The sequence below is a fragment of the Polyodon spathula genome, chromosome 27 (genome assembly GCF_017654505.1).
Source record: "Polyodon spathula isolate WHYD16114869_AA chromosome 27, ASM1765450v1, whole genome shotgun sequence".
Lineage (NCBI taxonomy): Eukaryota > Metazoa > Chordata > Actinopteri > Acipenseriformes > Polyodontidae > Polyodon > Polyodon spathula.
Window position 1 is genome coordinate 3,121,824 of NC_054560.1, and position 25,000 is coordinate 3,146,823.

Consider the following 25,000-nt stretch of genomic DNA (forward strand, 5'->3'; position numbering starts at 1 on the left):
ACTTGTAATGGCTCTTCCACTGCACCACCAGGAAGCCAGACATTGGGACACAAAGCATTTATTCCTATTTTTTTGTAAAGGAGAATCCAGTTTATTGAAGTTCAGTTGTTTGGATCTAGTTTTGAAAAACAGCAAAACACTTCATTATTTGTTTTTCAAGCTTGCTGTTTGATATTTGTTATTCATAGCATACAGGGACCAAGGATTTGAAATAAAATGTTATGTTACAGTTTGATAATTTGCATCACTGTAGTTTTCACTTCATTCTCAAAGCATTCTTTTACCCCAACTAAATTAAAATGAGGAAAGACAAAATATATACATATACAAGCATTTTATTTGTAATAATCACACACATTCAAAGCTTCACAGTTGCTTTTCTGCATCGATAATTAAACAGACGCAAAAGATTCTTGCACATCGAACTTAAGACAGGTGAAAAATGCACACAAGATTAAGAGGGATAGAAGATGCCTTCATATCTTCAGATGTGTGAAAATCAGAGACCTGGGACTACTATACTACAGCCAGACTGCAGAGAACCCAAACCCTGCTCTCACTGTTGGAGGAAACTCTTTTTGGTACATAGTATCACACCTCTGTGACAAAACCAAATAAAGAAAGCAATATAGAATGAGTTCTCATCAGTCCTTTAATAAATTAACAATATTCTTACAATTAAGACAGACACATGGCAGTGCGTCTTCCATGCCTCACCTATAACACACTGAAAGCTCAAGAAACTTATTCAATACAAACTCAGTCCTGCCCGTTTAGCTGCCCTACAATAAAAACTTGTTCAGATTTTCCAAAAGCAATGTTTACTCAGGATTAGTTTATCAACTTAACCAGGCTTCAGACAGTTCCTGGAAATTAACGTCTCTGTAAAACTGCTCCAAGTGCAAGTTCCTGTATCCCTTGTTGACACTCCGGTAACTGCAACAACTGGAGAGCAAATGAAATGCAAGTTTAACAATTTGCTAAATTCACTCCTATGCCACGTAACAGCTTCATCTCTGCTGTGCCTGAACCCCTAATAGAGGCAATTCCTTCAAGTTCCATTTCCTTCATAAAAACAAGGTAAGGCTTTTTACTAGGTGGCACAAACTACAAAAGTACCGTGCATCTACCTGGGGTACATCTACTGAACCCAGCTTTTGTGTTTTGGGTATTATGAATAGCGATGTGGGTTACAGTAGTTGGGTATACCTATGCGTTACTATATGGGGGCATGCAGTAATCTTGGGGTTAATTGATCAGTATGTGTATGATGTTTAAGCATTGCCTATAGTGCGCTCTTACTCCTAAATTACAGCACTTGCATTATACTGTGTGATTTTGGTGCCACTTATTAAGCTTAAGATTTTCACTTCCACAATATTATCTGTATGATGTCAGCCAGAGTGGGCTGTTCCACATCATGATGTTTCTGACAAACTCAATTAAATTAATTTAAACCACAGCGTATGAAAAAAAAAAAGGAAACATTTTAATAAATGTTAAAATATTTCATTAGTGGTCCATCTGACCTGATTTGAAACATGCCCTTGAAAGTAAAACAGTAAAATAAATGGCTTTTTTTTGTTTTTTCAGCAGGACACTGACGAGAACAAAAAAATAAATAAAGCTTGTGGCATAAGACAGTAATATTGACAACATCTCCATAGTAAAACTTCAAAACATTTGGCTTAAATAAGATCAAGCAATATTGCACAACTCCAAATCAAGAGGTGATTAAAAACAGGAGCTAGATATTATACAGCTTTCATTCATCATGTTTATACAAAATACACTGAGAATTAACAGAACCAAAACAATACAATAAATAAAAGGGAATGACGTGTTTTGCAGTCTTCCATATATTACACTGTATATCTCTGTGCTAGTGTCTCGTTTACCTTGACTAGCTGCAAATATTGCATGCGGCATTGCTTCCAATGCAACGTACCGGTCCAAATAAACCGATTTTTTACATGAACTGATACATAAATAATTAACTAGCTAAAGAATACTTTACAACCCTATTCATTTTTGTGAATAAATTATAAACACTTTTGGTATTTTAATAAATATTTTCTTAAAAAAAAAAAAATTGGCCAAATCTGTATATTTATAATTCATCAATAATGTTTTTTTTTTTTTTTTTTAAAAACAACATAACATGACTCAATTATAAACAAACTGCTCAGGGTTACACTATAAAGAGCTATACAGAGATAATGTGTTTGCAGATGGTGTCTGTTATAACCTGGAGACTAGCCGCTGGTACAGAGGTCCTATTTTGTTGAGAGGGGGTTCTCTGGGGTGGGTGGAGTAATAAAATCCTTATAGAAGTTGTCGATTTGGTCTTTGTAGATCTTCATGACAGCCGGTCGTTTCAGCTTCATTGTGGGCCCTGAAAAGACACACATTTAAAGAGGGTTGGCTCACCAGTGCCGTTTTTAAAGTACAAACTCACATCATTCCCTATTGAATACTTCTTTTAAATACAACTTTAGTAAATGCACACAAATGCAATTTCCCCATGCAAATTACAAAGCATTTACCATCGTTTACCACTGTTCTGATCAAGCTGGCTCACGCATTCCTGTGCGTGTAAAGACAAAATCAACTCGGGACTCTACTTCTATCTTCCCTCGCTCACGTGTGAGTGACTGGACAGGCTGCTCTTTCTGTCAGTAACTGCAACTTTTACCTAACTCTCCTCCTGGAATGGAGAAGTCCTTCTCCAGAATGGTCCACTTCTGGATCTTCTGTGCGTTGGAGCTGGCCTGCTCGTTCACCCGGTTGATCCCCTCTTGGATTGCGTTGTGCACGGCTCGGTCTTTGCCTCCAATGATGTCCGAGACCTTGACGGCCTTGCTGCCCAGCTTCTTGCAGAACTCAATGGCTTCCGGGGTGAGCTCATCCTCCGGCTCTCCAGAATCGGGATTCACATTGCACTGTGGTGAAAGAAACACAGATCAGGTTACACAGTGTCCAGTCCCCCACCTGTTCTGAACACATGGCTGTACGGCTACTGTTTACACAGATACCTCTTCATCAGAGAGGCTTACTTTAATAGAAATACATGTTGGTTTTTCCAGGGGTGGGACAGTGGAACACCCATCTATTATTATTATTATTAGTCTGCTTACACATCAATGCCACCCGATGGCAGTAGAGTGCCACATTTAAGATTCCTGGATGTTAGGGGGACAGAATCTGGTGGTGTTATTAAGATATATACAAAAAATGAGTGATCATTTGAAAACAAGTGTGATATTTTCAAGTCAACGCTGTGTATTCATTACGAAGAACATCCATCATTGATGAACTGAGACATTGCAGAAGCTGGGAGTTCCATCACTGTTTGGTTAAATACCTTAAGTGTCAAAAGCATGGACAGGAACTTCTTCCTATCTCCGATCAGCATGGCATTGCTAATGACAGGCAGCACCTCCTTCAAAGCATCTTCAATAGGGACAGGAGGGATATTCTCACCACCAGCTGTGATAATAAGCTCTATCAATCCCCCCCCCAAAAAAAGAAAGAATTAGTGCTCGTCACCACAAGAAAACAATGCTATTCATGACTGCTACGGGGTATTCAGCTACATGAGTTTGATATAACACAGTTAGCTGACAACTACGGCACTTATTAGAAGGTATGTGATCAAAAGGTATGAGATGATTTGTCGTCCAGCAGTAAAAAACTAACACCAGGTTTACTGTGAAGTGACTGCATGTGTACCGTGACAGTGCATTACAGTGTGTATAGATAGCCCTGCTTGCCTGAGGAATTTTACCTTTAATTCTGCCGGTGATGAAGAGGAAGCCCTCCTCCTGCCTCCCCAGGTCTCCGGAGTGAAGCCAGCCTTCACTGTCCAGAGACTCCTCCGTCTTGTCCTTCATGTTTAGGTACCCCATGAAGACGTGTCGACCCCAGAAACAGATCTCCCCGATTCCTTCACAGTCAGGGTTGACAATCTTGGTCTTGCACCCAGAGATCTCCTTCCCACAACTGCAGAGGATGGCATGAAACTCAGGTCAAGAATGTTGAATTTCAGGTTACTTGAGGAGCTCCGAAACAGTTTTTGGCAAGGATCTTGCATAAGCGAACCTTTCATAACTGGTACAAGAATCCAGCAACTAGCTTTATGACAACGGTACTGAATGTCTAAAGGGACTAGAACCTAAAGGGACTTCCTAGGCAGAAGCCAAGTACAGTGCAAGTTGTTTACAGGTAATGGTACTCCAGTAATGGTAGTTAATAGACATGGTGTGCAAGTTTTCTCACCCTGGGTAATGTGTCTTAGATCACTATGACTGCAGCATAACAAGCTTGTGCCGGTGCTACAGAAATGAGGCCTGAGGCCATGACATGATGAAACCCTACCTGGTGAGCTTGTGAGCGCTGGGAACAGAAATCGTGTGCGGTCCTGTGCTCTCGCTCATGCCATACAGCTCATACACGGGAATGTCCAGACTCAGGAAGAACTCCAGGGTATCTTTAGTAATGGGAGCTGCACCAGTGTAGCACTTGGTACAGCGGTCCAGACCCAAAGCCTTGTGCACCTTCTTAAACACCAGTTTCTTTGCCAGGCGGTAATTGAACGGGAGCGAGGAATTCCTAAGGGGGGGGGGGGAGAAAAAAAGAGACATGCACTTAACGCATTATACACAGTCAGTATTGAGACTGAGAGCACATTTACACAGTATCGCAACCGAACGCATTTACAGTCGGTATCGCGACAGAGAACACGTTTACACAGTCAGTATTGCGACAGAAAACACGCCTTCATTTTCACCGAGGTCCCGGAGAGGCAAGAGGCAACAAGTTACAAGTCAAGCGCAAGCACATTAAAATACCTGGCCACAAAAGAAAACACTTTATAAAGTTGTGAATACATTTCCCTAATAATAATAATAATAATAATAATACGATGGCACGTTGTCTTCACTGGCGTACCCGTGCATTTTGTTCAGGTTCGTCTGAAGCCCTACGTCTTTAGCCCAGGATGCCACCTTCCTCTTGATGGTAGAAGACTTGGCACCGACCGATTTCATTTTCTCCTGCATTTTTTCCCAGACGCGAGGGACACCCATAAATGCAGTGGGTCTCACCTCTTTGAGGGTGTTCACCAGGGAGCCCTGTGGAAACATGCCAACGTGCATCAGGGTAAACAAACTTGGTTTTACATTAGGGTTAACAAGGGGACCAAAATCAACTGATAAATATTTTCCTCATTTCATCTGATCAAGGACATGGGATCATATCAGCAGACTTTTTTCCTCATGCAAAGTTAAATGCAAATACAATAAAGAGAGGCCGACTAAGAACCTCAAGCAATTGTAAAATTAGTGTAATCTGTTTACAATAGGCACTTAGATCCATCTGCAGTGATGATGCGGCTTGGGAACCACTTGATCAATCCTCTTAACACGCAGAAGGGCTTATTACTGGGCCAAACTGCAATAGCTAAAGCTTGGTATCTGTAAAGTTTCACTGCTATAATAGAAGTATCTCTATGAAGCCATCCACTTAAAGGTTGCTTTATCTTCCATAAATCGAATTAAGTTACTCAGGTAAGTATTTTTTAATTGGATGACTTGGTTATTAACTTTAATAAGATAGGAGATTTGTAAAATAGGACAGCTTCTTCCTATACAATTAAGTAGCCAAAGGGGGACTCCAGCCTTTGAAATATGGGGAAGATACACACCATGGGCTGTACTCATAAAAGCCAGTGGATTATAGCAATGACATACTACTTGAACTACTTTCCCTTTGTAACTTCGGGCTGCTTATTAATATTTAGTCGTACGTTATGTTGTTGGAAGCTTGCTGAATTAACTGTTATCCTCACATTCAGTAACACCTCTAATTGTACTACTAAGTTTAAACTGATTGGTACCAATCCTGCAGGTTTTCTGGGTATATTTAAATAACTAATTGCTAAAAGGCCTAGAAAAAAAAAAGTTAGTGTTGACCAAATTAAGAAAAGAATTGGTTCAAATAAGTAAAGCCTAGAACACGTTGCCTGATGCGACCGTTGCATCTCAAAACAATCTTTGTGAGCGTGCAACACACACTGCGCGACTGAGATTGCAGGAAGGGACACACAATTGTGATTTCCCCCCCCCTTGATGTTTGACCTGCCCTGGATGCAACAAGTACAGTGGCAATGGGGCAAATCACTGACAGTAGGTGAAACATAAGGCTATCTACAATGCTGGCTAAAAGGCAGCGTGATCGTGAAAACCACATCTCTCTCTCTCTCTCTCTCTCTCTCTCTCTCTCTCTCTCTCTCTCTCTCTCTCTCTCTCTCTCTCTCTCTCTCTCTCTCTCTCTCTCTCTCTCTCTCTCTCTCTCTCTCTCTCTCTCTCTCTCTCTCTCTCTCTCTCTCTCTCTCTCTCTCTCTCTCTCTCTCTCTCTCTCTCTCTCTCTCTCTCTCTCTCTCTCTCTCTCTCTCTCTCTCTCTCTCTCTCTCTCTCGAACACAATCCCTGACAGCCCCATAAGCATTGCACGTTTTAACTATAGGCGAAATATTTACAGAATACTTAACTGCTGCTACAATTAGGATTCAGTTATTATTAACAGCGTTTTAATTAATTATACCTAATCACATTTTTATTTACAATGAAGGGTTTTCCCTTCATTGTAAATAAAATTGTTATTCGTTATAATTTATTAAAATGCTAAAAATAAGAAGTTAGTCATGCTTATAGCACCAGTTTTTAAATACTGTAATCTGTAAACCTTTTGTCTATAGTTAAGGTACAATGTTTTGGGGCTGTTTTCAAAAGATATCGGCACGGACATTATATACAAGCCAACGGAATACCCTGTGGGTATAACACACGGTCAGATGCAAGGGAATCACATCACTAAATACTAAATATGTTTAAATGCTGCAATCGATTGGCCAATCCTGTAAAACTGTATTGCAAAGCATAATACACTGCCCTGAAAAGTCGCAACGCTATCGATCACATCGGACAGCGTGTCCAGGGCATAACTGAGAACTTGGGTGGGATGAAAATCAGAAGATCTGGACCAGGGTTGGCCACCCCTGTAATAGACTGTGCCGCTTTATGACTGGAAAGCACCCCCTTGTCAATTGCGCATCTTTCCTTACCTTCAGTGCATCAGGCTGTGCAAAGTAGACGACCCCTCCGTGTTTGATGGGCAGCCATATGTCAATCATCTGAGCTGCTACATGGCTGAGCGGCAAGTAGCTAACTACCACCTCCTGGGCCTCGCAGGCATCTGTCACCTTCACCGTCTTTCCTGTAGCAAACGCTGTCCAGGTTATCTGCAATAGAGGGGACACAGGGACTCAAACCCAGCTAGGAAAGCCAAGCTGCAGGGATGCCTATATGCTAGGTACCACATATTTCCATTTTTAGAAAACGGTTTGAGAACTCTCTGGGGTACTAGAAGTAGCCCTGCTACGGCTTCTGCAAATAGGAAGCATAGATAGGAAATGTAACATGGTACAATTATACAAGCAGTGACGGAAGGCGATATATTTAATACTCATAAGAAAGTGGCCCTATAAAATATCATTGTAAGGGCTGCTTAAGAGATTCGATTCAGGTGGGTCTTTATGTTGAGGTTAGACAGGTGGATAATCAATACACGTGGTCTTTGTGTTGCATCTATGCAGTTCTATCAGAGTATTGTAAGCTTGTTTACCAGTAAGTTAAAAGGGCTGGGTTTTGCTGTGGCACTAGGTAACAGTGTAGTGGCGTGTTTAAAGATCCCACCTCAGTACTTGGTGGAAATGTCTTCAGGGATGTACTAGTAGCTCATTCCACTAATGAGCAGAGTGGACGACAGAAAACTATGTTCGCTAGTCAAGGGGAACAGTGTTTGTACTCACATTGTCATGGCTGAGCATCACTCCTTTGGGCTGGCCAGTGGTCCCTGAGGTATAGATTAGAGTGCAGCATTGATTGGGCTTCTGGGAGGCAATGATCTCATCCAGCTGGGAGTCTGGGACATCCGTTCCCATCTCCATAAACTCTGCCCACTGTTTATAAAAGAAAAGAAAAAGCCCTTTATTTTTTATTATGTCAGGGTTTATTTCAATGTAATCCATACGAGCAAATACAAACTTTACTGAGCAACTTCAATACGAGGCTAAACACAGGTCACTTCCGGAAACAATGAAGAAAAGAAATCCCTTACCGTGTAGAGGTTTGGTTTCTTCTCTTTTAGTGCATCTTTGTACTGAATAATGGCTTTCACATGTGGGAGTTTGTCTTGAACCTGCAGATATTTAGCACATGAACAGAGCTATACTTACAGAAATATCCATTAATGCAACCTGATGTTTCTTTGGTAGGCAGTTTTGCAATTTCGTAAACAATTTCCAGAAAGGAATGCTTATTAACTAGAACTTGACCAAACTTGATCACAGCAGCACAGATAATTACCTGAAGAATCTTCTGCAGCTGTTTATGATCTTCAACGACCAGGACATTAGCTTTACAGTTTTCTGCCACGTACTGACAAGCTTCAGGAGAGTTTGTAGTGTAGATGCCGACTGCAAATCCCCTGGAAAATTTTCAGAATAAGAGATAAGATGCTTTTAACTGTGCGATACAACTCTTTTTGGGTACAGGCATATCTATATATTCATTTTTGTAATTTTCACACAGGAACTATTTTCAAAGTCTCTAACCTGGCTTGACACTTAACTCCTAGGATATGAATTTAGCTTTCAAAAGCATGGTTATTTTGTAGCTATACTTACAAGTAACGCACAACTATGGCCAAATATATATCTACACACACTATATATATATATATACACACACACACACACACACACACACACATTCTGTTGGTCTTGAAATGTTGCATTGTTCTACTCTGATGCATTCATTTGCATCAAGAATTTACTCAAAGCCTCCACTATTATAACAACCTTGACTTGCATAAAGAAGGAAAAACATTGAGTTAAATCGCTCGCATCACTCGATTTTCAGGGTGTGCTATCTGAAGCATAATCAACAAGTACAGAGACGCATCATCTGTAATTGACAAACCCAGGACTGGAAGACCCAAAAAGCTGTCTAACAAGGATGGGCAATACTTGAAGATAATATCCTTAAGGAATATAAAAAAAGGCAAGTGTTGAATTGACAACAGATGAATTGAATTGAGGTGTCACTGTCCATCAAATCAACAGTACGAAGGTCACTCTTGAAAATCAAGACTTAAAAGGATGTGTTGCAGTAAGAATGCTTCTGTTAAGAAAGAGGAACACGACTAAAAGGGTTAAATATACACAAGAACACAGAAACTGGACTGTAGAACAACGGGCAAAGGTGCTTTGGACTGTTCATCTTTACCAAAATAAACAAGCAGTCCCCTTCAGGAAGGACAAGGTGATCAAGATACATACTCCAAAATGACTTGTACAAACAGATAACATCTTTCTGTATGTTTATGTTTACACCCAGTTCCTGTTTGTTGCAAATCCAAACACGCCCCACCCAAAACAACAGTATTTACATGCTGGATAGACACCAGCAGCTACCTAAGAGGGCAGAATAGTAAGAGACAGCTTCACTGTAAGTGGAAGCAGGGTTAACAAGGTTCACTGTGCAGCAGATTTACAAAAAACAAAAGACAGTGGGGGGCTAGGTTCCTGGGGGGGTGGAGGCAGAACACAATAATGACCAAATACTGTTCTGTAGAGCATACGGCATGGTGCGAGATGGTTCGATTGTTCTTACCCTGCTAGAATAGCTCCGATATCTGCAATGAACCACTCCGGAGAGTTGAATCCCAGGATCCCAACTCCATGGTAACGCTCCAGCCCAAGCTGCAAACAAAGGCACTTGCTTACCACACAGGTATGGAACTCAATCACAGCCACATGTTCAGGTGACATTCTACACCTTCTCTTTTGTTTCCTCCGATGGGCAAAAGGAAGATTAATGACACCTTCATTGAATTAGGTTTACAATAAACTGTCAGGCATTTCAAAACTAGAGTCAAAGAACCAGCATTGTCGGCGAATGCAGTTGCCATGTTAGCCAGGTTGTTTATAAACTCCAAGCAATATAGTAGCTTTGTAGGGTTAACCTGTTGCTAACTGAAGCAGTTAAAGATTAGCGGACGCAGACAAATGCTCACGGTAAATTCTGAAAGCCATCTTTTCAGTTTACCATCTTTTTTCCATGCTGACACTAAGCATTTAACATAGATTACTGTGTTTTGTTTTTCATTCTGCACCATACTTCTTTACCAAGCTTGCCAATGCTCTACTACACTTTGCAATACGCTTTTATTATGGTATCCAGAAATAAAACTTTATAAAAAGGGACACCTATAATTTGTTAAAGAGGGAGAACTGTGATGAGTTACTGGTCTGGATTAGAACGAAAAAAACTGAGAAGTTGAGATAAAAATATCAAGCAAAATTAATTTAAAATGAGCCCATTCACCTAGCCGCAAAATGTTAACGAATTCAAGTAAAGTTAATTAACCTGCAGGCTCACTGGAGCGTGTGTTTAGTCATTTTGTTTTTACTTTCATTATTGAAGCAAGATCAATTTCACCTTGGGGTTAAGTGTTACTCGTGTGATTTGTACACTTCAAAGTTTGCTAAATAAAACAACACAACAAAATACTTTGGCTAAATTAACCTGCACCTCAAATGGCATCAGTTGGCCTCTGCATTCCATTTGGATATTCGGTTAGGTGGATATTGCAAAACGAAACCCTTCAGACAACAGGCGTAAACTAGCAAGGGCAGGCAATACATTCCCTGGCATCAACTGTTAAAGTTCAGGAGACCTGAGATTTAGTTTGCATGTTATTAAAGAAGATTTCTGTTCAGTGGTGCTGCAAAGAAACTTTCACCCCTAAAATTACCTTTAAGAAGCTTTTAGCTGCCGTTCGACATCCCTGATAGTACTCTTTATAGGTCAGTCTGTTCCAGTTGTCTCCGTCCTTGGATGCCAGCGCCACCTGGTCCCCAAACCGCTCCACAGTTTGCAGGAACATCTGACTGACTGTGACGGCGGGCTCTGCAGCTTGGCCAGACTCTTCCATCCTCAGCTTCACTTCCCCTTCCTCTCTTGTTGTGAATAGTTGCTGCTCTGGAAATCAAACAACAAGCAGAGCTCATTATTAACATTGGTTGATGCAGAAAATATATATTATAAATAAAAAAGATTACATTAAATATATGTATTATTATCACCAACAGTTACAAAATGTTTACTCATTGTTTTTCAAGCAAGCTGTTGAGTTGTGTCAAAACTATTTGATATATATACTGCAGCAATAAAGTATGAGCGAGTAAAAAAGGAAAATTGTATTTAAATCAGCCCTATTAATGGTATGCTTAATTGTCAGGCTTTTATGAATGTCTTCCCATAAATCTCTATTCCAAGCAGGCTCTCAAGGCTGGCACCACATTGGCAGCTTTGAAGCTCCATCAGCTTGTTTATTTACTGTTCATAATAAAGTGCTTGCCCCAGAGTCCCCCCCGGCTGACACAGCACACTCAGGGGGGGGGGGGGTTATGAAAAGGCCTTTTCATTAGCATTGCCGTCCATCTCTTATGCTGATTAACTGAGATGCAGCATGAATAGGGAAGCACTGTTCCGGTCAGCATGTGGCACGAGCCACACAATGCTTCCAATGGGGGTGCCTCACGTTACAAACTGGCAGCCCTCCAGGACATGAACTGACTGCAGTGCCGCGCCACAAGCACAGCCATCGTTCAGCAAATTGAATTATTACGAAGGTACATTCTTCTTGTACACTTTTTGTGGAATCTAAGGTATTTCACTTGCCTGACTAACTCACCGAGCACATGCACAGGTATTCCATAAAATCTTTTGTTGATAACATTCAAATTGCTGTACTGAAAGAATGGACTGGATATGCAAGCAGACCCATTTAAATTCGTAACTGGAAAAGTTCTTAACAATACCGAATGCATCAGAGTTCTGGAATAACCCGATCAGGCCAGGTAAATCACCAAAAAAAATACCCAGTGGAGTGGAGTTCGTTTTCCATTAAACTACAGAAGAGGAAGTCACTGAGAGCACACAATGCATTATGCAAATGCACCTAGGCATAGACAAGAGAGCACACTGTGAATAAACTTTCTAAAATGGTCACAGTGGGAACACAAATCTCCCCAACAAAGTTATGAATCATACTTACTGGTATGAGTATTGTTGGAAAACACAGTGGCCTTGTGACTTCTTTATCACATTTTATGACACGGCAGTACATTTATACTGTATGATGGCCGATTACTGATTACCTAAAATCAACAACACCTATTTCTGTTGGCTTGATTACAATCTTTTTTTTTTTCTGCCTGCTGTTGTTGCAGATGTTCTGAATTGTTCCGTAGTGAAGGTAATGGAAGTCCTGCCTCACCGTTTGCCATTACTGGCTTGTTTTCCTGAGTGCTAACACAGCTTCCACTCTGCAGGATCTGCTGGGCTGGGGTCACCTCTGTGTCTGCTTCCTCGTCCCTTTCTGAAGAATGCTCTTCCTCCGATGAATCACTAATGACGGGAACACTGCTTCTTAAGAACAGAACACTGACCTGAACATGTCTTTCTTTTAATTAGCATTTTCATTGAAATTCTGAGTTGAAAAAAGACAAGTATGCAAAAAACCTATGCACAATACAATAAGTTCTTGTTACTTCTGTTAATCATTTTGAATTATTTTCCAAACAAACTAACTTATGATGCCTGGTCCTGTGTGGAATATGTAATACCTTGCACCATGTTTGTGTAAATAAGTACCCATGTGTTATGTAATCTTCATTGTAAAATTATGCCAAGTACATTCTTATCTAGCATCCAAACAATTTATAAAAGCTTTCTTAGCTTGTAAAGCAGTCCAGTTGATTTCAGACATTGAACCACACAGTAAAAAAAAAAAAAAAGTGAAACCAAATCTTATCATTTTAACCGCTGTTGTCTTTTTATTTGTAAATAAATTTGACACAGAAAAAAACTGTTATTAAAAGCAATATACAAAAGCAGGCAATTATCTGAATTAAGGTGGCCTGGACTTGAACTGATTATAACAGAGACAGACAGCCAAAATTAAAACATTTATATTGTAAAGTGGCTCTGTGGGTTTTTTTCTTGTATTGCTTTTTAATGACATAACTATTACAAATAATCTGTAACACGGGACCCACTGAAACAGGTACTAAAGCATTTATACATGCTAACTACAATCAATTCTTTCCACTACCTTTTTTTTTTACATACCATTGGTACCTCAGAAATGTGGGTTTTTTTGGCCACGTTACAGTTATTTTTTTGACAACCCAACATATTATATAAATTGTCGTTTGATCTGCAAATATTGGGCAGACAAGCAATCACATATTAAGCTGAATGCCATGCAAATAGATTGTAAATACTCCATTGAGAGACAGAAAACAGACGTAATGTGTAGAGACACCAAGACGTTTCAAACAGACAGGGCTGGTACGTACTTTGCTGAAGACTCCACAACAAGATCTATGACAGAGACGTCACACCTGTCAGGGCTGCATGACTGCAGGTAATCTCCAGCTGGCTCCATCACTGTGGCAGCTGACATCACAGGTCCACTCAGTAGTGTTACTGTAAATTACAGTACAAGGTCACTTTGTGCTGAAGCAGACAATTTTAATATATTGCAATTTTGAACTGAAACCCATTATCCCAATTAGCTTTGATGTATAATGTATAATAAACAAACAGTGATACCAGATGTCTTTGCTGTACCCAAAATTCACATCTTGTTTATGTAGCCTTCTGAAGTAGTCTGCTCTCAATCCAAGTGTTAAATTGTAAAGGATAAGCCTAATTCCCTTCTACCAGAGACCGTTTTTTGAGTTTGGTATTATTATCCCCTCTTGTGCAGTTTACTTAACAGGGGATAAAGGCAAGTGTTTTAGAGCAGGGGAACAATCTGAAGCAACACATTTTTAGAAAGGTAACAGGAACATTTTATTTTAATCAAAATGCATTTGCACTGAAAGATGTGAACACTGTTTGCAATCTACCCCACGTGTTGCAATTCAATGTGTCTCACTTTGGCTGTATATAACTCATGCTCCCTTTCATGCTATTCACAAGCTTCGAGGGCACAGTGTGTGTGTGCTAGCTGATTCTCCACTGATGCGCTAACCTGCGGTACTTGGCCCCATACTTTTTGTTCCTTGATACTGTAAAGCCATAAATATTTACAACCAATATATTCTGAATCACACCCACAAAACCTGTTTTGCTCCAGAAATGTTAGCGACCTGTTGCAGTATTTGAAGCAGGTACTATTAGTGGAATCGGACATTCATGCCAAAAATCATAGGTGTAGAACTAATAATAAAAGTCCTGCAAATCTTTATGGCTTCACAATGTGTTATTTGTGTGTGTTGGTGTGTGTGTGCGAGAGGAGAGAGAGGAGAGAGAGAGAGAGAGAGAGAGGGGAGAGAGAATATGCTTCATGCAACATGGTTAGGGCAAGAAATTATTGAAACACTTTAAAAAAAAACAAAACTGTGTGTTTGAAAAGTCACGGAATTGTAAGAAAACTGTCTTGTTAAGCAATAATTTCCTTGATTTCCTTATTTTCTATCAGCAGTTCATGTCCCTGAAATGCGTCAAACATCGTGGAAGTTAGTACCGGTTAAGAACAATGCGTAACCTTCAGATAAGAGAAGCAGACCTGCTTGATCTATTCAGTTAAAGCCAAAGTGAATCAGTAGCTCTTTCTTACATTAAAGTTTAACTTCCAGTTAGAAGAATAGGAAGAAACATTATTCATAACCAACCCCTGTAAATGTTAATGGATTTTTAATGAGAAAAAAACAAACAAAAAAGCATTTTCTAACCCTAAATTAATGCTTCTATGTGCATTCCTTATACCTAAACACCACCCACAGCCCATGTATCACTATATCATCAGGGGTATAGGTATATTGGCATTTATTGGCAATATACCTAATTTACACAGATTTGCTTCCATGAAACATGTAAAATACTTCTCAGTCTTCCATGTAAACTGCACTTATTACATACTCAATTAAAAACAGAAATCGCAGGGCAAGTCCTGATCAGTTTTGTTTAGTCTGTGTTTTAGTGCCAGATAACGGTTGATCAAGAGTAGCAGTGACTGGCTTACATTCCTGGAAGTGGTTTCCATGGTTACATTCCTTCCTTACCAGTTTTACAACACATCTCAAAACACTTGGGTTAACAGTAAATGATCAGTAAATGATGGCGAGATATATATATATATATATATATATATATATACACACACACACACACACACACACACACACACACACACACACATAGTAATACTTTGCTGTAAACTGTATTGTTAGATTGACTTGAAACTCTTCGCTAAATTCCCCCACCAGGTTTATTCTCTGTGTTTCGTACCGTGGACTCCATGTAGAAACCCACCAAGTTCCGACGACCCACAAGCCAAGTGGATTTTTACTGGCGGGGGCATTTCTACAAAGTGCACTCAGCAACAAAATAAAAAAAAAAAACAGCCTCCTCTGTTCTGAAGTTGTAGTTATCAAATCTTGGAGGGATGCTATTTGGTTGATCTGCTATGTTCGGGAGAAGATAATACATTTTAAAAATCATAGATTTTTTATAGCAGATGTTTCAACCAAAAAACGCTCTCTCTACCTTTTTAAACCTAATGTCCCCAAACCCAATTGGCCAATCAATTGAAATCGAAGAATTGGTATAGCAAATAAAAAAAATAATAAACTGCAACTCACAAATCAAAGTCTTTTAGAAACTCATGCCTCTACCTATTGTATGCTAATGCACTTCTTCGTTGTGGTACTACAAGTAAATGCACTGTACAAATCAAGTGATGTTAAATATGTTCCAAATTCCTCTAGGGCCAGCCACGCCCAGCATTTATACAGTGATGCCCCTTACATGAACGGGGGGCTGTTTCACAGGGTTGCTGCAGCTGTCTATCTAGCTCAATTGCTGGGATCTTTTTTTTTTTTTTTTTTTTTTTTTTTTTTTTTTTAAATGAGGCTCATTCATAAACTTGCAGTCAAGGAGAAGAATTCCTACAATAACTGTTTTTCTTCTTAAAGGTGTCAGGTTTAAACTCTCAGTGCAATGTACTGCTGCTGCAGCATCTGTGTACTGTATACCGTGCTGTGTGCAATTCTATAACCATTTCTCTGAAAACTAGGCTTTTTTTATGCAGTTATAGTTCAACCACACCTATGAAATGCCGTTACCATTTTGAATATAATTCTAACTCTTCATTTGTGCATGGTAGTTTTTTCACATGAACTCAGTAACAGTTTAAATTCATTAACTTTTTGTGCATGCATGGAACTGCTGTAATGTATCAGGACACAAAATCCATCAAAATCTACACAAAAGTAAACTAATATATTCATATAAACTAAAAAGACCCCCTTGACAAGTAGAAATATACATGTGTTCAGTAACATTTTAATCACCAATTGTAAAATTCTACTAACTGCACAAAGTACAGTATGTTAAAATGTCTGTACAAAATGACCACTACATTCAGATCATGTACAGTTTAGCGAGGGTTTAGTGTTTCAATATATATCACAAGTTTTAACAATCAGTGTGCATTTAAATATTCCATTTTAAAAAGATAACACTTTGATAATAATGACCTTAAATTAGACTGTGAAGCACCTTCATGTATAGATTTGAAAAATGAAAACAAATCATTAGTGTTAATATAACAGTAATTAAAAAAAAAAAAAACCTCTTACAGTGCATCGTTGGTAGAGTGGTCCGAGTTATCTTCTTCAATTCCTATGATCAACTTGTCCCCTAATAACTGGTTTTAAAGCTTGCTATGTATGCAGTCTCTTTGAGAGATGTTGCCACTAGACCTAGCCTTGCAAATGTGTAACACACCATCCATTTTCAAACAGCACTCCCTGCCCCCAGCATACGCAATACGCAAGTGACATCATAGACATAACATTCTGATTGGCGGATCTTACCAGGCCCTCATCACACCACACACTGTACTCCCACATATGGGCATACCCTTAGATCACATGGTGTGGCAGGACATGCACTAAATAACTCACTGGGGGCTGCAGTATCATTTCTCTATAGGATGCTCAAACCTTTTTTTTTTGCATCTCTGGTAACGCACACACTGATGTCAGCAGCACAGTTCTGCAGCTAAAAGTGAACAGGGGTTACTATAGGACAAATAAGCCAGAAGCTTGGAATTGCAAACACACGACAGACGGCAGTTTGAAGCTATCGATAACATATTTCTTCCTTTGTAAACAGAGAAGTCAATCAAGATAAAACAAATATGTTCCGTTTCACTTATGTATTTTGTAGAAAGATTTTATGATGTTTTCTAGGTGTGACTGGTAACCTTTAGAATCTACATACACACACACACACACACACACTGATAAAAGATTTACAGGAGCTGTGCTGCAAAAGTCCAGTGGTCTGACAGCTCATGCTAACACAGCTATCAAAATGCGCAGAGGGGGATTAATGTTACCCACAAGCAGCTGAATCGCAGTGCGCCTGTGGGGGATAACCATCTACACCTTCCCCACCCGCTCTCTGGAGGTGAGAGAGTGACCTCTGTTATATTCAAACTATCTAAACGGCCGGGGATCTTAATCGTGCAGAAAGTTCAACATGGATGTTTTGATACTAGTCTGGGTGACCTACAGAAATGCATTCTTTAATACAGAGATCCTACCTGTCAATTATTATTATTTTTTTTTAGATAACCTAAAATTGCAGCTGTAATTGCGATTTAAAACTACTCCACATAAAAACAGAGCTGCCGTGCCCACTGTCACTTAGACAGGCAACGCAGGAGAAGCATTGAATGCTAATCGGTTTTCTTTTCTGGACTAACCATCCTCTCCTTGCTGATGCTGCAGCCTTCATGGGGGAAGGATGATAAAAATGAGGATAAAACGGTAAGTCATACACAAGGCATGCCTAATGGTTTGGGGAGAGATGAAGGTTGTTAATTAAGATTATCTTGTGGGCAGTTGTCGGGGTCACAACATTTATTTGCTCTATCAAGTGAGCCTGACGATGTAACGTGAGAGGATTGTGTATTGTTTCAGTTGCTGCACGAGGCAGAGAAGAAAGTAATAATCACCAAACTTTCCCAAGGCTTCCCACACGAGGCAGATACTTTATATATAGAGTTGTGACGATGTTGCCTCTTTAGGGATTTCCCCTAAAGCAACCCTCTTCAGAATGCTTTATAAAGCGCACTAAAGAAATGACCACAAGTGACCGTATGGACCAACACATCTATGTTAGCACAGCCATGATGTGGCCAACTGTGGGGAAAAAACAACAACTTTATTATATTTTACTGTTCACAGCTGCCCTACCATACTGTGATCTTGTCAAATGTAATTTATATTAAAAGAAATCGGTTTTAAATAAATCTGGTCAGATTTCGTCAAGTGCCACAGCTGGTAAGTGTCAGTCTTAGGGATTTATTGCTGTCTATATTCACTTTCCCTTCTTGCATGTTTTCTTTTTCCCCACTATAACCTCTAACTCAAGAAGCTTATGTCATACAGGTTTGCAACAGTCACCAGTTCTATTTTGTGGGTTCTTTTGCTGCATCTGCAAAAGGGAAGGTTCCCCATGTATTTCTCATTGACCGATTTAGTAAAGTGTAAACTGTATAAAGCAGAAACTAGGGAATACAAGACGAGAATTAGTCAAATTACATATATATATATAAAAACAAAAAGAACACACACACACACTTGTAACTGAATATACCCGTAAAGAAGGTCCAATTGCATGATTCACCCTACCCGTCCCATTATTTCTAATTATAGTGCCAGCTTTCCCAGCTGTTAGGGCTAATAAGCTCTTCCTAACAAAAAAACAGAAATGTAAGAACATGAGTCACAGTCACTTTCAGAATTTCCCCAAACGGACTGGCACTGCAAAAGAAAATATTTTAAAAACTCCAGGCATATAAAACAGTGCTTGGTGTGAAAGCAAGACTGCTGCACCTAAATGCTCAGCCCCATCCCCTTTCCACTACAGCTGTCTCAGGAGAAACACCATATAGCCAGATCATTTCAACCAATCGGGAGGCAAGACTTGTCCATCTGCACACAGTCACATGACAGCTGAGCCCATCTGCCCATTAGAGGAGCAAATACGCAGGGGTTACTGTCGTTCACTGGGATCATTTCAAGAATTTCAGCCCCCCTTGTGGTACAGACTCCTCCCCTAGTTCAATAGCCAAAGAGCTTGGCTACAGGATGGTGGGTAAATGAATAATCTGTGTGCCTATGATCTATGATAATAATAATAATAATAATAATAATAATAATAATAATAATAATAATAATAAATGTAATATACATTCTACAGGAAGTCATAATAGTAATGACCTCTAAACAGTATCTATTTTATTTCTTATTTGTAACTATTTCTTGACATTAATGTTTGGGGATTGTGTCATTGTAATCGTTTCTAGCACCGCACATTAAGATTGCAATGCATGTAAACCTGCTTCCGTGCGTGACAGAGGAGGCTAACAGCAACAGAGTGGTTCTTGCGTGTATAAATATTGTAACAGCTAAATAGGTTAATGCAAATAGGTAAAGAAATCCAATACTGCTTCTTTAAACAGATGCGCAGTGAAACATGAACCTAGCCCTGGAGCACAGGGTACCTGCAATAACCGCACAGCATTCTGAAATGCAGTTTATGAAATTAATTTGATTAACAAGCCCGGTTGCAGGAATTTCAGTTGAAAAAAGGCAGAGGCTTAGCTGTTTGGTTACAACATGCTTTGACATTTGGAAATAACGTTACAAACAGATACATTATTTACAATAAAACCAATGCATTAGGTGTGAGTCACACTGAGACTGGTTACTACTAAGTGAATTAATGATTGCCCATTCAGCCCTGTTTACTGCTGAAGTGCATATGAAACGCTAATGATTTTCCCCAATGTCTAGGATTCACCGGTAAAACAAAGGCTGCGAAAATATTCCCAACTGGTCAACTTCACATTAAAGCTGGTTTGAAAAGGCTACGTTACACTGCTGCGAATATGAAACGAATAGCGAATTTATAATTCAGATAGGTATGACAATATACAGAGAAAACACACAAGCAAGCAAAACGATGTGTGCCCATTTTAAAACAGAAGTGTCCCTATCTAAGGTATCCAAGTTTACACCAGAGAAGATCGTAACATTTAACAACACAGATGTTTCTAGTATTTCTCAAGTAATGCGTCGCTTATGAAGAACTAGAACCTATCAGGAAAATAATTAAAACATACCTAGAAATTGGAGGTCAGAAAAGAAGGAAGACGGGTTATTATCTGTAGCAACACTTGCCACGGGTTATTGTAATTAATAACGTACATTGATACAGTATTAACTTACATACGCCACTGAATGACACGTGTTACAGATACTGTTTTGGTTTACAAAAACAAATTAACTTCTAAATGGGTGATTATTTATTTATGCATTTATTTTAGCACGTGTGTATGTCTTTGTTTTAAAACAGTCTTACCTTGGCTGAACAGCAATAGTTAAAAATTGTGAATGGGTTATTCTGCCTGGCCCCTGCGTTGCTGGCGGTAAGGAGTCGCTTTGACTTTTCTGCCCACGTGTTCTTACTTCAAGGAACTACAGCTAACCGGGACACTTGAGGAGGGGGACGGGGGACATCTTCTCCAAATAATAATAATCATTGATCACAGCCAATCGGAGCCGTGTCTCAAAAACACGCCACCTGGGAGCGCACCCCCGGGGCGGGGTCGAGGGCAGAGACAGCGAAATTAAAATGTCGGTGCTCGTCAGCAAGATCAATAGGGTGTACAAAGAAATGGAAGCGGCATCTGGGGGTGGCTTCTATCGGTTATTCATTTCGCGCTGTGACACGTAGGTTAATGCCATTGGCCGGACTCAATAATGAACTCCTGTAACTGCAATACACATGTGTTTTTTTTTTTTTTTTTTCTTGAGGAAACTGATGTCTATTAAACTGGCACTTTCTATTTTTTTTTATCATGGTGTCACGTTTTCCATAGTCCCTGAAACATCTCCTCAAGCTGTATTATTATTCATTTTCTACAGTATCAGGTAAGAACGCGTGTTGATATTGCACATCTACACTAATCTGCCCTTATTAACGATCCAGTTGGTTTATAGAAGCTTTAGCTGTAAGGGTGCAAGCTCCCTCCACATTGAATTTGTAAGTGAACACCTATAGAACTGACATGTTCAGCATGCCCTAAAGAAGTAGCACCACCTTTAAATATGGGGTGCTGCACCTTTAAGAGCTAGCCGTGAGGCTAGCAGTGCTCACCACAGGCCTGTTAATGTGGGTGGTGGTGCAATGAAGAAGTGTGCAAATAAACACGCTCTCACTGAAGGCAGGAAACCCACTGTGCATACTAGCTGTACAGAAAAACAAGCCTTATATACTGGACTTGATGGAACACGGAGCACAAACAGAAAAATATATTACACCCCCCCCCCCCCCCCCCCCCCCCCCCCTCCCCTCCTCCAGGACACATATTCATAATCTATAGCCACGTAAAAATTGGATTTTTACGTGTACCTCTGACAGCTCCAGTCTCACATGCAATAATACATGAGAGCAGCCTAAAAAGTCATTGCTCTCATTAGTAGCATTATACATGCATCATCTACATCAGCACAGAAGAAATAACAAGCATGCATGGAGTGAAGAACACATGTCAGGGGAAACTGGGATTTCTATTATAACCTATTTATTATTTTCCTTTGTTAATTTAAGCGATTCAGTTAAATATAAAATATATATTATATATATATTATAATATATATATATATATATATATATATATATATATATTTTTATTTATTTTCGTGATGCAACACACAATAATTCAACATTCAACCAATTACAATTCTGCCACAGTTATAACATTCTATACATACAGACCATCGTTAGTCAGTGTGAGGTCCAGCCCTTATCTTACCAACAATGTATTAATCATCATTCTAGTGTACAATTGCAACAACTTATAAATATAATAATGTATATAATGATAAGGCAATATTTATCAGTTCTGGGCGCCCTGTGCCAAAAAATTACAGGAGCGCCCTGGACTGACCCCTAACGCTCTTTAAATACCTTGTGTTTGTGATGCTGCTGTTTGGGTGTGGTTACCCTCAGAACAGGGCTGGCCAGTGCCCCCTTATATAGTCTCCATAGGGTTACACAGACATTGAATTGTCTTTCCCCAAATGTAAACACATTGTTCAAGAACAGGACCCTAGCAAGAGTTTAACACAAATTATACAAAGTCATTGCTTTCAAAACCCTCCTGCTCACCCTGCAATGCTCTTCATCACACAGGTCCTGAGTGCCTCCTTAACCTGCTGACCCGCTGGGTCCCGGCCCGCAAGCTGAGGTCCTCTGACTCTGGCCTGCTTGTTATCCCTAAGCAACAGCGCACCACACTTGGAGAGCGCTCTTTCAAGCTTCATGGCTCCGACTCTCTCCCAGCTTTGGTGCGTGATGCTCCCACCTTCGCTCGCTTTAAATCAGCTCTCAAGACCCGCCTGTTCTCTCTTGCTCTCCATGCTCTTTAAGCCTGATATCTGCTATTAGCTGCTGTGTTGCTGCTGCTATTTCATGTATTACTCTACTTTCATGTATTATGCATTGTTTTTTACTGCATATCATGTATGATGCATTTCTCTGTATTTAAAGTATTATGGATTTTCTTGTTGTTATTGCATCTTGTAAAGCGCTCTGTGATGGTGTTCCACTATGAAAGGTGCTATATAAAGGTTGATTGATTGATTGTTACAATAGAAACACACAGATTATACAAATGTAATGTTGTATCTAAAAATATAGAAAATTCTGCAACAGGACCAGTATTAGTTTACACTTGTGCATTATAAACAGGTACTTTCCACAGCAGGATGGCTGTCCTTAGCTTGGGGGCAGTTTGGGGGCTGGAAAGATGAGAATGCCAGCTGCTGTTTTACAGTAAGTGGATCCATCTGTTTGCCTCCTAGCCAGCCAATCACAGACCTAACGATGGTTATCGAAGTCATGAGGCTCAACATATTCAAAATACTCTTTTCAATGCCGAAACTTCTCTTTTTATAGTATTGATACAGTACATCTCATTGATGAAATTATTTTGACTGCGGCGCATCTAATAGTCTATGTAGTGCAAAAATAAAGCAAACATCAGTCAACGCTTCTTGCAGATTTACTTTCGGACAGAATACTCACAAACAGCATTGCACTGCCACCTTGTGGCGTATTGGAGTATTACTGCAAATGTTTCAGTTCCTTTTGAATATTTTCTATACCCAATCTTCTTCAGTTGAATTGATTTGAACGTGAACGTCTTAGCTAATTATTATTATAATAGCATTTCTAGTGATTGATGAGTATCCTGATTCTCCATGACTGTGGAGCTGTTTTTGAATTATCTATATTCTAGATAGATAGATAGATAGATAGATAAAACACTATGTTAGCACTACACTATACTAGCATTACTTTTGTTTTTTTGTTTTGTGCAATAAATAGTATTACCACTAGAGGGAGAAAATAGTCTTGAACTCAGGTAAGAAGCTGTGCCTATCTGAAAACAAAATGCCGTCAAAATCATTATCCGTCACATGACTGGGAATGGGATAGGATCATTCTTTACGACAGTTGTACACAACCAGGCGCAGTCTTTTCACAAAATTAGAACTCGGATTAATGAACCAGTCCCTGTTAAGGGCTTGTTACTATTGCAGTAAATGGTATCCTGTGCACAGAATCTCACACTCTCGTGGTTACCCCCCCCAATCGCGAAACATGCTACCATTAAAGGCTTCATTTGATCAACCTCTTTCCCTGCTGGGATAAGCTACAGCTGGATTTTTAGAGCATTTTACAGCACTAGTACTGTGAAATGTTCTAAAAATCCAGCTGTGGCCGATGGAAATAAACTGATTTCAAACAGACAATGGAAGAGGTCAGCCAACACAATGAAAGCTGCTGCATTCACAGACATACACATGCATTGCTGTACAACAAATCTACAGTCTTGTTAGGGAGGTTTGTAAAAAGGCCACACAATTTGACAGCTGGGAATTGAGACATCTCTCAGTCCCCAGCACTAACCTCCACAGCACACTGTCATTCCCCTTGAGTTTATTATTGAGTTTATTTATAACCATGTTTTTTCAACAGGCAGTGTGGTCTTGCGGTGAGACGAGAGCCAGGAGCCTTGGGTTTGAATCCCTACCCAGGCAACAAGCTTTCTCTGTGACACATCCCTGGATTTAGTTTGTGTCACTTTCAATTGTGGCAGAAATGCTATTCATATTGAGCTATCCAAGAGTTTCCTAATGTTAGATTACCGGCTGGTTACAGCAATTGGCAATCTGGCTAAAACAGTTGGTTGAAATAATTTTTTGTGGTGCAATATGCTCAATGATTAATAAATTGAATTAATAAATAAAAATGACAAGCTAGTCTTACTAGTGTAGCAGCAGCTGTGTTTTATATATATATATCTATATCTATATCTATATCTATATATATATATATATATTAGATTCATGGGATTCCCAACTTTGCACTGGAGGAAGAGTTTAGTTGCTCAGGTGCTAAGCACTCCTCTGACCCATCTTAATCGATAAAATACGATGACAACTGTGTGCACATTTGTAATAGGATGACAGGGTGCTTACAGTGAGATATGCAGCTCACTCCTTCTCCATTAGGTTTCCTGTTGGGCCACATTGCAGGAATTCCATAACAATGGCCCAGTGTACCATGTGATCTCAGACTCCAGGATTGCCCTGATATGAAGCGCTGGTTTTAATGCAAACTTCTATTTTAGATTGAAGCATTTAATGGCTGGTTTCACAAACCACAATTAACACTAACCTTGGACTCATCTGTGTTAACTTAGGCAAAGTC

General features: G+C 39.6%; 2 protein-coding genes across 5 annotated transcripts in view; one reads left to right on the plus strand and one right to left on the minus strand.

Moving 5' to 3' along the window:
• LOC121301168 (F-BAR domain only protein 1-like) overlaps positions 1-936 on the plus strand; it is an 18,473-nt gene extending 17,537 nt beyond the window's left edge. The window contains exon 8 of the mRNA XM_041230307.1: positions 901-936. Within this exon, the coding sequence (XP_041086241.1) occupies positions 901-936 (36 nt within the window). The remainder of the gene's footprint in view (positions 1-900) is intronic.
• A 1,182-nt stretch (positions 937-2,118) lies between these two features.
• On the minus strand, positions 2,119-20,842 carry LOC121301450 (long-chain-fatty-acid--CoA ligase ACSBG2-like). 4 transcript variants are annotated; one of them, XM_041230866.1, is made up of 15 exons: positions 20,579-20,842; positions 13,489-13,618; positions 12,405-12,556; positions 10,878-11,104; positions 9,734-9,822; positions 8,426-8,546; positions 8,178-8,258; positions 7,870-8,019; positions 7,123-7,299; positions 4,951-5,132; positions 4,378-4,611; positions 3,788-4,002; positions 3,365-3,504; positions 2,696-2,942; positions 2,119-2,395 (listed from the first exon to the last, which is right to left on the minus strand). In XM_041230866.1, the coding sequence occupies exons 2-15, from the start codon at positions 13,593-13,595 to the stop codon at positions 2,277-2,279; spliced, it is 2,241 nt and encodes a 746-aa protein (XP_041086800.1). In that variant the 5' UTR covers positions 13,596-13,618; positions 20,579-20,842; the 3' UTR covers positions 2,119-2,276. The 4 variants fall into 4 exon arrangements, with proteins under 4 accessions (XP_041086800.1, XP_041086798.1, XP_041086797.1 ...); XM_041230864.1 differs by lacking the exon at positions 20,579-20,842 and adding an exon at positions 16,780-16,946 and having other exon boundaries at positions 12,405-12,553; XM_041230863.1 differs by lacking the exon at positions 20,579-20,842 and adding an exon at positions 16,780-16,946.
• Positions 20,843-25,000: the final 4,158 nt, after the last annotated feature.

Excerpts from the sequence above, each read along its gene's own strand:
- LOC121301450 (XM_041230863.1), bottom strand. Across the intron at positions 4,612-4,950 it reads AACCTGAACAAAATGCACGG|GAATTCCTCGCTCCCGTTCA; the intron begins GTACGCCAGTGA and ends CCCCCCCCTTAG. Across the intron at positions 2,943-3,364 it reads CCATGCTTTTGACACTTAAG|TGCAATGTGAATCCCGATTC; the intron begins GTATTTAACCAA and ends CTTTCACCACAG.